Genomic DNA, 14,754 nt, shown 5'->3' on the forward strand with positions numbered 1-14,754 from the left:
TGCAACCTGGACCTGCTGCTCCCCGGCCCCGACTGCCCCTTCCCCAGAAAAGTCGAAGTCCCTGGAGAGTGCTGTGAGAAGTGGGTCTGCGACCCTGATGATGAAGTGATTTTGGGAGGTTTTGCTATGGCTGGTAAGGAAACTAAAATAAGTTATTATAGTCATTGTGAGCAGGAGGTGATATCATTGTGAAAATATCTCCAGGATTGCCAGATCTATGGCTCATTGCTTGTGCCTTTTCTGACATAGCGTGACCAGTATACCAGTGGTTATGAATAAAGGCAGAGCTCATCAGGTAAAAGAAAGATTCGGAGGATGAATATGCATGGCAATTTTAAAAGTTAATTAATGTAGTTGCCAATTTTTAAATTTCTGTTTATGTGGTACACAGTAGTTCTGTGACCAGAAGCAAACAAGGACAAGGTCCTAATCCTCCAAACATTCCCATACCAAGGGGAAAAAAAAAAAAAGAAAGATGCAGTCTTGCTAGTTGCTCTGCAAGAATATGTTACAACTTATATTGTTACAACTTATAACATGTAGACTATGACAGTGTAGTGTACAAGAGACTTTCTCCCCACTGAATTCTGCAGCTCTTACAAGTGGTCAGCATGGTAGCTACGATGCCAGTGAATTCCAGCCTGTCTGTGATAGAGTGCTCATGTTTATTGATGGCATTAAAAACATTACAGAGTACTTGTAGAGGCAGTGGTTGTAAACACAGTGAATGGATTTGTAAGAAAACCCAAACCATTGCAAAGTGCAGAACTCAGGCTTTTAAAGAAGGTAGGTAAAATTTTCCCCCTTTTCAGTTTTTCCCCATCTTCATTTTTTTGTACTGAATTATGTACATGTTCCCCTTTAAATTATACTCTTAGTTCAACATGAATTTTCATAACTTTCTTCTGAGAGTGGAGGGCACTGCATTCTCTTCCAGTCACTGCTCTTTATGATCTTGGGCAGTTAGTTATGCCAAAACTCAGCTAATCCATTTTAAAAACAAGTGAGAAAGGATTGAGGAAGAAAAGCTGGAGTAGCTTTTCAGTGTGCTATGAAGTGTTAATTGTAAAGCATATAAGGTGTAAACAAAAGGTTTGACACTTCTCTATTACCTTTCCTTTCCTTTGATTTGTCTGATGGTGACAGGCTAATCCATAAGATGCCTACAGATGAATTGTCTGCATTCTTTCAGCAATGGCCATCCCTCTTGGGAGGCCACCTTTTTTTGGATCTTTGCCATTCAAAAGGCAGGAAGGTTGTAGAGGAGCTTAGCAGTAAGAGCTGTGACTGATGGCTCAGTTGTGTTGTCTGCTCCTGTTTGCTCCTGTGCTAATCAGCGAACCAAACCATTCAGCAATACTTGCATAGTGCCAGGAGGGCAGGATGGTGGTCAGACGTGACCATGGCTTTAAGTACCTGTGATAGCGCCTGAAAATGGCTTCCCTCCTGCCTCCTCACCATCACCCTGGCTGCAGGCAGTCAATAATTGACAAGATGGGGTGACTTTATGACTCTAAGGAGTAAAAGGACATTCATTCCATGCTGTTTATTAGTTTAGATAAAAAAGTCATACCTAATATAATTATTTTTATGACATAGTTTAGAACAGATTTGTGACATATTTCCATTAGAAAGAATGAAGAATAAAAATCTGTTAGGGTTCTAAATGGTTTAAAGTCAGCAGTAATTCTTCCAGCTATGGACTTGAGTGAACAGAATCTAAATGCTTTGCTGATTACATTGATATGCATCTTTCTGGTTTGAAGCTTTTTTTTAAGATGTAGGAAGTTGCTACTCAAGATTCCTAAAAATACAGCTTTTAAAATTCCTAAATCCTGGCAAAAGCATGGATTTTGGATCTTGTTTGTCTCACATGTTCCTTCCCAGGTACGACAGATCTCAATTAGATAGTGAGGTTTCATGTGAGTTTTTCTTGTAATAAATCTCTGTGGGGTTTTTTCTCCAGCCTACAGGCAAGAAGCCACACTCGGGATTGTGTCAGATTCAAGTGCCAACTGTATTGAGCAGACAACAGAATGGAGTGCTTGTTCCACAAGCTGTGGAATGGGATTTTCCACCCGTGTTACCAACAGGAATCAGCAGTGTGAGATGGTGAAGCAGACACGGCTTTGCATGATAAGACCTTGTGAAAATGACGAATCATCTGATAAGGTAATCTGCAGAGAGGGAGGCAAGGTAGCTCTTCAGCTCTAATTCCAAGGTTGCAGTATTAGGGTCTACAATGGTCCACATATAGCTGTACATAAATACACCTTTTAGCACGAGTGCAGCAAGTTGAGTGGGTTTGGTAAAGCATTAGACTTGCTGTGTTTGCTCAGTATCTTTGTGCTGCACCTCCAGTGGGTCAAGGGAGGTGATTCTGCCCCTCTGCTCCACTCTGGTGACAGCCCCCCAGATCACTGTGTCCAGATCTGGGGCCCTCAGGAAAGACATGGACTTACTGGAGTTAATCCAGAGGAGGACCACCGAGGACTGGAGCACCTCCCCTATCAGGTAAAGCTGAGAGAGTTGGAGTTGTTTAATTTGGAGGAGAGGAGGCTTTGGGGAGACTCTACAGCCCCTTGCAGTCCTTAAAGGGGGCCTATGAGAAGGGTGGGAACAGACTTCCAGTAGGGCCTATTGTGGTAGGACAAGGACTAATAGTTTTAAACTAAAACAGGTAGATTCAGACTAGATATAAGGAAGAAATTTTGTACCATGAGGGTGGTGAGACACTGGAACAGGTTGCCCAGGAAGGTGGTCAATGCTGCATTCCCAAAAATGTTCAACATCAAACTGGACAGTGCTCTCAACAACTGGATCTAGTGGAAGATGTCCCAGCTCATTACAGGGGGGTTGGATGGGAAAACCTTTAAAGGTCCTTTTCAACCCAAACTGGTCTATGATTCTATGATAATTAAATTCACCCCAAACAGATCCCATGTATTGCATATGCAGCTTGACAGTTCACACAGTCTAACTTCTCCCACAAATGCAACTGTACCACCTGTACCCTGTACATCAGAGTTTCTTCAGTGATACAGAATGGATATATCAGATTTCTAGTGTGTGACCATCTGGAACAGCAGAGAAATGTGTGAAAGGTCTGCTTGATAAACTAAACGTTATCTTAATCCTTATGATGTTTGGTTTTTTTTTCCCCAAAGCAGACCCAATACTGACATTTCTGATGTAAAAAAAAGTGTATATAAGAGAGAAGACTTTTATACTTCTATGCATTATGCAAGTGTTTCTATTAGGGAAAATAACATGTAAGATGTAGGGAGAAAAACAGGTAAGAGGTCCATCAACATATGTAGTGTTCTGAGTGTTGGAAAACATTTCTAAGGCCTTTGCTGAACAGTCTCTGCAGTTCTAAATACTGTGTTTTGTAAAGGAGATGGAACATGTGGGAGGAGTTGAGGAGATTAACAAGAATGATCAGAGATCTAGAAAACATGTTCGTCTAGGGAAGACCAGATAGAACTGGACTTCTTCTGAATGCAAGGGAAGAGAGATTTTTTTCTCCTAATTGTATTCAGATATTGCAGCCTGTTTTGAGTGCATGGAGGATATAACAAAAAATGGAGAGTTTAGACTGCATAAAATTAAGACATGAGTGAAAATGTACTAGGCAGTAAGAACAGTGAACTCTTGGGGTTGTCTGGGGCAGATATGGAGTCTCTGTCACTGAAGACTTCCAAGAACAAGTTAGTCAATCATTTGTTAAAAATATCATGTCTAGAGCTGGTTGTGCCTTGAGTCACAGGAATGGGGGATGACTTTTGCAGTTCATTTTACCCCCTTTTTTCCCCCTGAACCTAGTCCTGTAACTTGCTCATTTGACTTGCTGATTCTGTGGTGGAACTACACTAGCCTGAGAAGTTTTTCAGTATAGTTTTTTAATGAAGGTAGACTGGGCTTTTCTCGGATGACAAGAGTGGATTTTAATTATTTGTCTTTCATTACTGGTCCAGTATCGTGCTGGTGGCGAAGAACAGATCTTGCAGGTGTCACCTGTAGGTAACTACTGTATGGAGGGGCTTGACAGCTGGCCTGCAAGCAAAGCTGAGTTAACAGAAGAAATAACCACTGATGATTTTTGAGTATATCTATAGCAAGGAAGGAGACAAGGCCATCAGCATGAAAACAAATTAGAAAAGATACATGAAAATTTTTATAAGCTAGACTATGTGCATAAGTAGATGTGTATACGTGCCTTTTTAAATTTTTGTAAAACTTTTCCCAATTATATTGGGACTAATTGCTTTGCACCAATGCATATAATAAGTTATTGTGATGTAGTTGACTTAAAATCATGCTTTGTTAAAAATATATAAGCTAGAAAACATGCAGAATAAGAAACTATTTTCTTCTTAAACCCTAATCACATTTCTGTGTCATGTCTGACCTAACAATGACACTACTGAAGCAGTTTCAGAGTCATCTTGCTGTTGAATGAATAAAGACAACAAGTTTAAATTTTCAGAGTAGGCCTGTATCTCTGCATGTCAGCTGTTAAATGCTGTCTGTCCTATGCAGTGATGTATCTGTTGTCTCCATCTTTCTCCCAGAAAGGGAAGAGGTGTGTCCGCACGAAGAAGGCCGCGAGAGCCATTCGCTACGAGTACCGGAACTGCTCGAGCGTGCAGACGTACCGGCCGCGCTTCTGCGGGCTCTGCGGCGACGGGCGCTGCTGCACCCCGCACAGCACCAAAACCATCCACGTCCACTTCCGCTGCCCCCAGGGCACCCTCCTCAAAAAGCCAATGATGCTCATCAACACCTGTGTCTGTCACAGCAACTGTCCTCAGGGTAACATGGTTTTCTTCCAGCCGTTGGACCCCACGTCGAGTGAAGCAAAATTATGAAAAGCATGAATTAGATGGCAAGGAAAGTATAAGCAGTTTATACAAGACTTGACCCACAATCAGGTGAATGTAACAATCGCATATATGAAACTTCTAAAATATTTTTCAGAATGGTCTTTCAAACTAGGTGCTTTTTTTTTCCCCCATAGTTTATTAAATACCTCATTTTCCATTTGCCCCCTCCAAATGTCTTTTATTCACTTGAAGGAAATTTTGTACCTTGGACAGAGCCCTCTTTTTATCTTGATGGTGGCATAAAGATTACAAAGCCAACAGCTAGACTTTCCCCTTGAGTTAAGGGGATCATGCAGCAATTTTCAGTGGGTGTAAGACTGGGCTTCTTGAGAGTAAATGTATTCCTTGAGGAATACATGATACTGCATCACATAAGCTTCCAGGCTATTAACTTCACTTTCCATACTGCATATAAACACTCCAGCAGTGTTCTTTTTTCTTTTTAATGAAACTCTGTTTTTTGATGACAGTAAAAATCTTACTGATGGAAGTGTTACATTCTTGTGGCTTATAAAGTACCTTCTGTCAATACCTCTGGCTCTGAGGATTAAGATTGCGCATAGCCCTGGAAATGACATAGGGTAAGATCTCTTATCCTGAAGCACAACAGGTTGATAGCTGACAGCAATTAAATTTTTCTTTGGTAACTTCACTAGCAGTCTAATCCAAAACCATCTGAAGTCAGCGTTGGATAAGAATTTGATTCTAATCCATGTGTGTCTGTAGATATAACTATCTGTATGCAAAAATAATATATCTGTAAATTCCTCTAAAATACTAACTGTATCATTTGGTGCTTCATTTCTTAGAAAGGTGTATATGTAAATAGAAACTGTACATATTGTAATATAACTTTACTAAGTAAATAAACTTTATGCGATTCAAAATATTTTCCTAAAGTTGTCTTTCTTAAACCACCAGCCTTTAACAGCTAAAAGGAATGGGAAGAAAAAAGGGTCTGCAGACTCCTAAAAACAAAAGATGATTTCTTGTGTTCATGTACCTCATCCTAATTGCTGCCTTAAAAGTCATGCAGTGCCTTGCTACAGGGAAGGACAAATAATTTGTGGGGTACATATTAGAAAGGAGTTTTTTTTCAAAGTTAGCCTGGGAGATAGGATGATGTAACTAAGGTTTGTGTGTCTTGAAATATAGTGGTGGTGGTGAGGAATAATTACATGATTCAGAGTTTACATTTGGGTCTAAACAACTAACAAAGTATTTCATTGGGTGGTGCAACACCTCAGTCTCAAAAAATTAGCCTGTGACTGTGTTTGTGTTAGGTACTCTATGGCAATACTCTCAAAAAGTTAGAGCCTCAGGGTGGCAGTCTCATGCATGTTAAATCATGTATGTAGCAGGATTGTGCTATTGTGGAGACATTCAGCTGCTTTAACTGTGAGACTCAGTTTAGCCAGTGTGTCTGTCAGTGACAGCAGAGTTGTACTTATCCACAGCTGTTCTATAACTATGTGGTAGGAAACAACTCTGTTTTGAGGAAAAAAGGCAGAAAGCCAATTCTTAACATATTTTGGCCTAGTGTTCTACTCCTCTAAAGAAGCTATCAAACTCTGGTTTGGCAATTCCTGATACACGGGGTGGAATTCAGTTGAAGGTTAAGACTCCTCATTTTAGCCAGTGAAGCCTAAGGTAAAGATAACTATGGGCAAGCATCAACAGCTGATAGGTTTTTAGTAACTTTTAAGTTATCCTTGAAATTTTGAGGCCCTGGTGCTGATTCAGTTAAGCTTTAGATATATTGGGTCATCACCTGGGCTCTTTGATGTCTTTCTCGACTAACTGCACCAATGATTAATTTCTCTGTAGTCATTGCTATTGTTATCAACACATTCCTATCTGCCTTATGCATTCCAAGCAGCTGGAACAAGACTGTGTTTGTGCATACATACAACGCTTCCTGCCCTTGCACGATTTTGTTCCTTATCATAGAATCATGGAATAGTTTGGGTTGGAGGGGACCTTTAAGGGTCATCTAGTCCAACCCCTCTCAAAGTGAGCAGGGACATCTCCCAGTGCTTCAGATTGCTCAGAGTCCTGTAAACTGACACTGAATGTTTCCAGGGATGGGGATCTACACTTCCCTGGGCAACCTGTTCCAGTGTCTCACTACCCCCATTAAACAAAATTGCTTCCTTATATCTAGTTTGAATCTATCTCTTTTAGCTTAAAACTCCTCTCTCTCTGCCTTTCCTCAGAGAAGTACTCCATCCTTCTGACCAGTTTTGTGGCTCTCCCCTGGACCTGGTCCAAAAGGTCCCTATTTTCTAATGTAATACCTTTTGTGCTAGGAAATGCCAGGACCAAGACAGGACATGGCCAGGACTTCTCAAAGCAGCTGAGAAGTGATTAAGGAGTAGATCAGAATCCAGGAGAGATGGAAAAAGAGGTTTTTTTAAAACCACTTTCACTCCATATCTCCTCCCACTTCCCTCTCCACCCCAAAAATCAGGCTGGTTTGTGCAATCTCTAATATAATGCAAGCTATCAAGTATTTCTCAGGGTCATCTTGCAAATTACAGACACCTTGGTTTGCAAGAGATGCATCAACTACTGAGCAATGCAGCAATAATGTCTGGACAAATTTAAACAAGTTTTGGATTAATAAAACCCAGCTAATTCTGAGCCAGATGTAATTAGAGAGGAATGCAGTCAACTACTGACTTCCTATGAAGTAAAATTGTTCACTCACTTCGACCGTTCCTCTATTCCATCCACACCCAAAGTTACTTATACTTGTGCATCAGCTCATCACTGCTGCATTGCTTCTCCTCTATCCTTCTGTTTTCTCTTAATATTATCCAGATTTTTATGTCATTCCTTAAGTTTTACTTTTATTGGATCATACAAACAAAGTACAGGCACCAGGCAGAAGCAGTTCAATAAGCAGCTTCCACTTTGCAGACAAGTTAAAAAGCTCCTCTGGGATATAAACCCACCACCCTCTGTACATTAAGGTCATCCACTACTCTTAAGTTTGTGGGTTTTTTCCCACTACAAAGACAGGAGTTTTATTTCTGATGTTTTTGAAGAGACATAAATGCAGCTTCCTGCTGGGACTCTTGTGGATGGTCCATCCCTTCCTTTGGAAAGGGAATGTGTGCACTATGGTGTATGAGTTCAAGAGCAACTTGAGTAACTCCTTTTGCCTATACTGTTTTCCCAGCACTTTAAACTGCAGTCTGCACTTCAGTAAACCAGTGCCAAAATGCCCCCATAACCTTTCTTTAACCTTTCTATGTCTTTAACCCATTTTGTGAAAAGGCAATTGCATTGTTATGAGCACTGCAATCTCCACAAAAGAGAAGTGTTTTGGTGTTCAGATCCTTGTTAGACATCTTTATAATTAACAGCAATTATCTTTTGGAAGGAACCACAAATGTTTCCTTTGGACAAGATGAGACAAAGATCTGATCCAGTCTTTTAGACCATATACAAATACCAATTCAGTGGCCATTTTTACCCCAGCTCAATTGATACAGCTTTTCATCTGCTCTCAGTTTGGTTGTATACATTTAGATTTGTTTTACTTTAATATCAGTTACTACCTCAATCTCTGGGCTAATTTCAACCTGCTCCTGCCCAGGATTCATATGAGAGCATTTCAGGGAACATCACTCAGAGTTCCAAGGATGAGCCCATACAGCAATGCGTACTGAGTATGTGCTGATGAAACAAGCACAAAACATGCTGGTCAATTTGGTCATCCCAAGTTCTCTGAACAAATGCACCTTTCCTTTGCTACTACCAGTGAAGGACTACCCCAAAAATAAGTCACTTAACAGGTTTTGCTGTTAACAACTGGTAGGCTAACTACAGCTTCAATAACAAATGTTGATGATACCCAGTGTTAGACCCACAGCACAGGTACCCTGAGATGTTTATAGCCACTTCCAGGACTCTTTCATCTCTAGGGCTTCATCAAAGCAGCATACTTCTTGCATTTGATCTGCTTCAAATTTCTCTAGGGCAGCAATCAAAGAGGCTAAAAATATATATTTTTTTTGCCTTCATGGACTACATAAGGAGACCAGCTGACAACCTGCTCACTGATACCTGACATTGGAGTGAAAACCTCAAAATGAGTAGAATTCTACAATTGATCATGGCCTTTCTGTTTTCCAGTATAACTCCAGAAGCAGAATAATATATCATAAAATCTTCAGGGAAAATAGAATATTGGTTTTTTTTCTTTCTAGTCCAAGTTATACTTTCCCTTCACCCTATTTTCAATAATTTCTCAGTGGATGGGAAGATGGATGGAAAAATATTTATCTACTGTTTCTAGTCCTACTATTTATGTATTATGACAAATGTGAACTTAATGAAATAACATTTTATTTCTCTCCTCTGAGAACTTACTACACTGGAATTTATTTTCCTTTTTTTTTTAATAATAAAATAATTATTTTGTACCAAAGCTTTCTGTATGGACTCTCGTTCAAAGAAATCATTGTAATTTTATCCACCATGCTAGATTTTGTAACATGAGCTGTCTATTGAAGGCACAAAATTTAATGTGACCTGAGGGAAAATTATGCTCTGATTTTCCCTTTATCAATCCCAGTCTGTGCATTACACCTGCTCTATGACCAGAGATACTACACTGATATCAGTCAAGAGACTTACCATGCAACTGCAACAGGAATAGTTGAGTTGCAAATATCTAGTAAATATTTTTAATATTATTTTAAATCCCGGATGTTAACATTTTTATTTCTTTAAATGTGTAAAGTTAGAGCTAGGTCTGTTTCTTTATCATTAAGCATGTATTTAAAATCTCATGTTCTCCATGGACTGTGGAGAGAGCCCAGCAGGTTGTCTGCCAGTGAGCTTGCTAGAGAACACAAAATTCATCTCACACTAAGCCTCTCCACTCAGAGAAACAGTACTGAGTAGCCATTGCTGGTTGATCGACTTAGTTGAATGATTGTAGGTTAGCAAACAGGCAAAGAAACCCCTATTTATATCCCAAGATGTAAATTTATTCTGCCTTGGACATGCAAATGATCACACTAAAATAATGAAGAAAAGTACCCCACTGTCCTAAAATTCCTCCGTGTCCATGGATGTTAATTTGGCTGTTGTCATTCTCAATGTCAAAATAAAGTGTTTCCCCCAAAGTACTGCATTTCAGTCCATACAGGGACACCTGGATCTCTGGTCTCGTGATGTTTCTCCTCTTCTGTAGCCTCTCATGCTGTCACCATGTGCTGAGACTGTTTTCCACCTTCTTCCATGTTTCTCTTTATTTTCCTTATCCCACTCCTTATTTTTCACTTCACTGTGCCCTCAAGTGGTAAATGAAGCATGCACATGCACATCCCATTGCCAGAGGCCTTCCCTATGCACCCCCTGTACCCACCCATCCTGCCTTCTCTCTTTCTCCATGAGACTTGAGCCTTCAGGACACGCTGTGTCCATTGCAGCCCATTTGCTTGGAGCTAATTAGAGCTTAAGCATGTCAAATTTATTTTTTCTGCTGGTAAAAGATAAAGGATATTTAGAAGGATATAATAAATTATTTTCTAAAGAGAATAGTGTGTTAACTGAGGGAGATTTGCTCTCCTATGCCTCTGGGTCTGGCTCAGCTAAGACCCAGGCTCAGCACTTCATGTTGCTTGATTAATAGAAATTCAGAAAGAATCCATCCATTAGGCCAAACAGAGGCTGGAGGCTACACATACCCAGGATTGTGCTCTGATCATCAGGACAGAAGACTAATAATGTTAGACCCCATGGGAGGATTGCTAGTTTGGGTTGTTTTGGCTTTTTTTCCTTCTCTGTTTTTAATTAAAGAATAGCACTTTAATATAAAGTTGGGAGTTTGTGCAAAGAGGCAAAACTCAGAAATCTTTACATAGATTGAGGCAGAACTAAGTTCTTTGAATTGCCTTTGTATAGAAGTAAGATCATTGAAATGCTTGAAAAGTTGGACCCTCACCACTTTGCAAAAACTGTATTTTCAGCCTGTAACATGTTAGACTGGCGACCTCAGCAATAAAATGCAGCTCTTTGGGGAAAAGAATCCGAATTTTAATATAATGAAAGTATTCTGCATAAAGTATTTAGCTTTCTGCAGCTTATGTTCTCACTCTGTGGGCTGTAAGTTTGCAGTTGTACATGAAACTCTGTCGTTCCCATAACAGGACCGTGCTAAGGGCTGCCTTGGCCACCGCTGCATTGCTTAGAGGGAAGGTACAAGAACCCATCACTTGGGGCCAGGATTCCAAGCAGTATTTCGCTTCAAATTTTCAATGAAAGACGTGTTTCAGCGGCCTGGCTCAGTTCTCCCGCAAACCCTGGAGAAGGGGGACACCTGGTGGCTCCGGCTCTTTTGGATTTGTCAAGGATAACCCTCGGGTGTGCTGCTGAAAGCAGGGATGCATCCCAAAGGATGAGGCCAGCTGGTGATACTGACGAAAACTGCCACTGGTTAGGGAGTCAACAACAGCGGGAGAGGCCAGAAGCCCAATTTTTAAAGGTATCTAAATTTTAATTAGCATTATGGCAGGGCCCAGCCTCCTCCAGGACCTTCTCTGCTTTGTGTAGATTTGAAAGTTTCTCATCCCAGAGTTTCCAGTGAAATGGGAAGGACATACAGGATGAAGGGAGGCCCTTTTCTCTAGTCAGCACACAAGGAAAAGCTCAGACTGTATGGGCAGCTTCCTCCTCACCACACACAATTTGTGGTAAGCCCAGGAAATGAGCCATTTCTCTTAAGTCACCCTCTACAACCTGAACCACAAAGGCTCTCCTCCTGCTCCTCCTCCTGCTCCTCTCAGCTTTACCCTTTCAAGTCAGCTCCCTTCAGAGGATCATGTTGCAGAGGAAATGGAGCAAAATGCTTTTCAGAGAATGGGAGGCATCTCAGGCCCACAAAAGAGAGGCCTTTAGAGAACAGAAGGGCAATGAGCCCAGGGAAAATTATGATCTCGGGAGCGGTGATTATTTTCTCCACAGAGAAGAATTTGCTCTCTGTGTATGATGCAGATGTACTTAGGACAGTCCTGCTTCACCTGATTACAAACCACCTTGGTTTGGGTTATGGAGTGCCTGGTGGAACATGGGTTTGCATCTGATCCCTCACCTGGACTAACCATTATTCAGTGTCACTGCCAAATCTTTCTTCTTTCAAGCTGTAGTGAACATTTTATTTTCCATATCAGAGTGTAAACACCACAAAGGGATTAGTGTTTGCAGCCCATGCAAAGTGACAGAACTCCAACTCCATCAAGAGACAAGGAAGACCAGGAGCTCCAGGGCTTGGCAGTGAGTCCATGCCCTGACTCCCAGGCCCTTGGCACACACAAAAAAACCCCAAAGAAAAAGAAAAAGAAAAAGAAAAAGAAAAAGAAAAAGAGGAGAAGTTTCTGCTGTGACCTTCAGACCTGTTGGAAGTGGAAAGGTGGAAAGGGAGAGGGAAGGGGCGGAAATTGTTTTGAGAAACAGGAAAAGCCTCAAGGCAGCTGTGCAGCTGTTACACAAAGTTCTTTGAGGTTATCTGTGTTCTTCTATTTCAGCTTATTTGTGCTTTTGATTCATGGAAAGACCTGATATGTTCTTGTTTTAATTCACATTTGTTCAGCATTTTAAATCCTCTCCCCAACTAAAAAAGAAAAATCTCTTGAAATGCAACTGCTGAACTTTACCCAGCTTTTTGCCATTTCCATGAAAAGAGGTTTTCCAGAGGTTTTCCAGATTTACCACGAGGGGGAGGCAGCTGAAAAATTATGAGTCATCTGTTCTTAGAACTCATTTTTTAATGAAAAAACCCTGGGACATCCACAAAAAGAGTGCAAGCAAATCTGTTTTGAACCTTAAGGAAAATATTAACTTTTTAATGTCTATTATCAATACATATACTTCTAAGTAAAGTGGGTTTTTAAAATCTTATTAACTGCAGTTAAGATAAAATTCAGCATTTCCCAGAGTGCAAATGGAAACAATGCTTCTGCTTTTATATAGAAAGTGAAATAATAAAAATTACTTCTCCAGAACTTAAATGATCCCACAAACACATGCTGCATGATTATTATGAAGTAGATATAAAAATCTTTCTAAATTTCACATCTTACACTTCACGTTGAATTACACAATTCATACTTGTGCTGAAAAAGAAGCTGTTTTCTCTTTCTATAGAACATTCTACACACTCCAAACCCTTTCCTTAAACTAATTAATTTCCTGTGTGTTTTAAACAGGGTTTTTAAGGACATATCTATCAAAAGCTAAGAACATGAAAAGTCCTAAAGTGATAACTAAGGTCATCAAAAAGCCTTCCACTGCCCACATGCCCAGCATGACCGGATGAGGCAGAGAAGAAAGCCAGATGAGGCAGAGAAGGGTCAGGTCTCCAGGAGATCAGTGGCAGATCCGAAATACAAGGGACTAGCAATGTGTCTCTTGGATGACTTTTCTTGTTGAAGTGATGAAAATAAAAGGAGATTTCTCTCTCAGTTTCTCCGATGACTGTACTTCAACAGCCGTGAAGAATTTGAAGTCCAAGGTCAACGTGAGCCAAGAGCTATGAAAAGCAGCTGGGGAACCCTTTGGGAACACTAATTATGAGCCTGTGAGAAATGGGTCTTTTCCCCTGTGTGAGTCATGAATCTATCAAAGATTGGTATTAAATAGCAAGCCTTCGGAATAGGCCACCTTTGAAAGCTATAATGAATAACCTCGAAAGAAGCCCTTATAAAATCTTAAACATGCACAAGATACTAGCCAAGGGCTTAATAAAATACACAAGCCCCGCATGCAAAAAAACAGGCACAACAAACAGAAAGCTATGGCAACTCCAAACATAACAAGATGGACCTCATAAGGAGGAATTAACAGCAAATCTTTCAATAGCTTGCCTTTTGTGGCCAGAGGTCTGCTATCTCCCCAGGGTACAGAGCACAGAGAAACCAAATTAAACTGTGGTTATCTGATGTCTCTAGTGAGATTCACTTCGTCGCACGTCAGAGCTCAGTGGGTAGCTGAAGTCCAGGACTGGGAGTCAGAAAGTCTGTGTTTGGTTCCCAGCTCTGCCACAGGCTTGCTGTGTAGCACTGCTCTACTTACTCAGCCTTTGTTTGCCTCAGTTTCCATGGCAGAAGGAGCCAGGGATTGCAACAGGGTTGCTGCACAGGGCAATGCTGCAAAGCCCAGAGCAGGGCAGCTCACATACCACCACGTCAAGGGGGTAACCACTGTCAAAATGCTAGCTTCTAGATGTTCAGCATCACATATTTTTGAGTTGCTAGGATTCCTGGCAAAGAAGGATGACTTTCAGCCCAGCCTCTCTCTATGGACAGTGGATTAAGTGATTGCTGGAAGATGTGGCATTTCTTAATTGCAGGAGGTTAGTGTGCCCAGATGTCGAGCAGTGTGGTGAGGGGAGACCACACAGCAGTGCCATGTCCCAGGAGGCTGAGGCCACATTGCACAGCCCAGCACTAACAGGGCTGGAGAGGGGCTGTGGTCCCTCAGAACCCTGCTGAGCTGCTGGACTCTGCTTTTCCAGATATTAGTGACCATGATTTGCTCAAGATGTAGCTGTAGGAGCAGTCTGCTGAGCCACAGAGAACTGGGACCATATCATCTGGCAGTGATGAGAGAGAACAACTGTGCAACCCTTGTAAAATGCCAGCACTGAAAAGGTGTCCTCATCCCCACCGTCACAGGACACCATCTGCAGCAGAGCTAACCCCAGACAATGCACATTTTTGGCCTCCTGTGATCCCTGCAGTTTACACATGGTGTCTTATGGCCTGGGGCAAACTCAGTTTTATAGAAAACAAACCTTGGAAGAAATTCTGAGACCCTGGTTCAGATCTCTAGTGCCACTTGCAAGGTCTTATCC

At 41.1% G+C, this 14,754-nt stretch overlaps 1 protein-coding gene across 1 annotated transcript; it reads left to right on the forward strand.

Annotated features, from left to right (window-relative positions):
- Positions 1 to 5,775, forward strand: CCN3 (cellular communication network factor 3; the record flags this gene model as incomplete). Its single annotated transcript, XM_005420724.1, has 3 exons — positions 1 to 133; positions 1,967 to 2,172; positions 4,575 to 5,775. Coding segments are annotated over 3 exons (636 nt in total), but the record flags the coding sequence as incomplete, so codon positions are not given.
- Between the last annotated feature and the right edge of the window lie 8,979 nt (positions 5,776 to 14,754).

This window comes from Geospiza fortis, unplaced genomic scaffold (assembly GCF_000277835.1).
Source record: "Geospiza fortis unplaced genomic scaffold, GeoFor_1.0 scaffold111, whole genome shotgun sequence".
NCBI classification, from domain to species: domain Eukaryota; kingdom Metazoa; phylum Chordata; class Aves; order Passeriformes; family Thraupidae; genus Geospiza; species Geospiza fortis.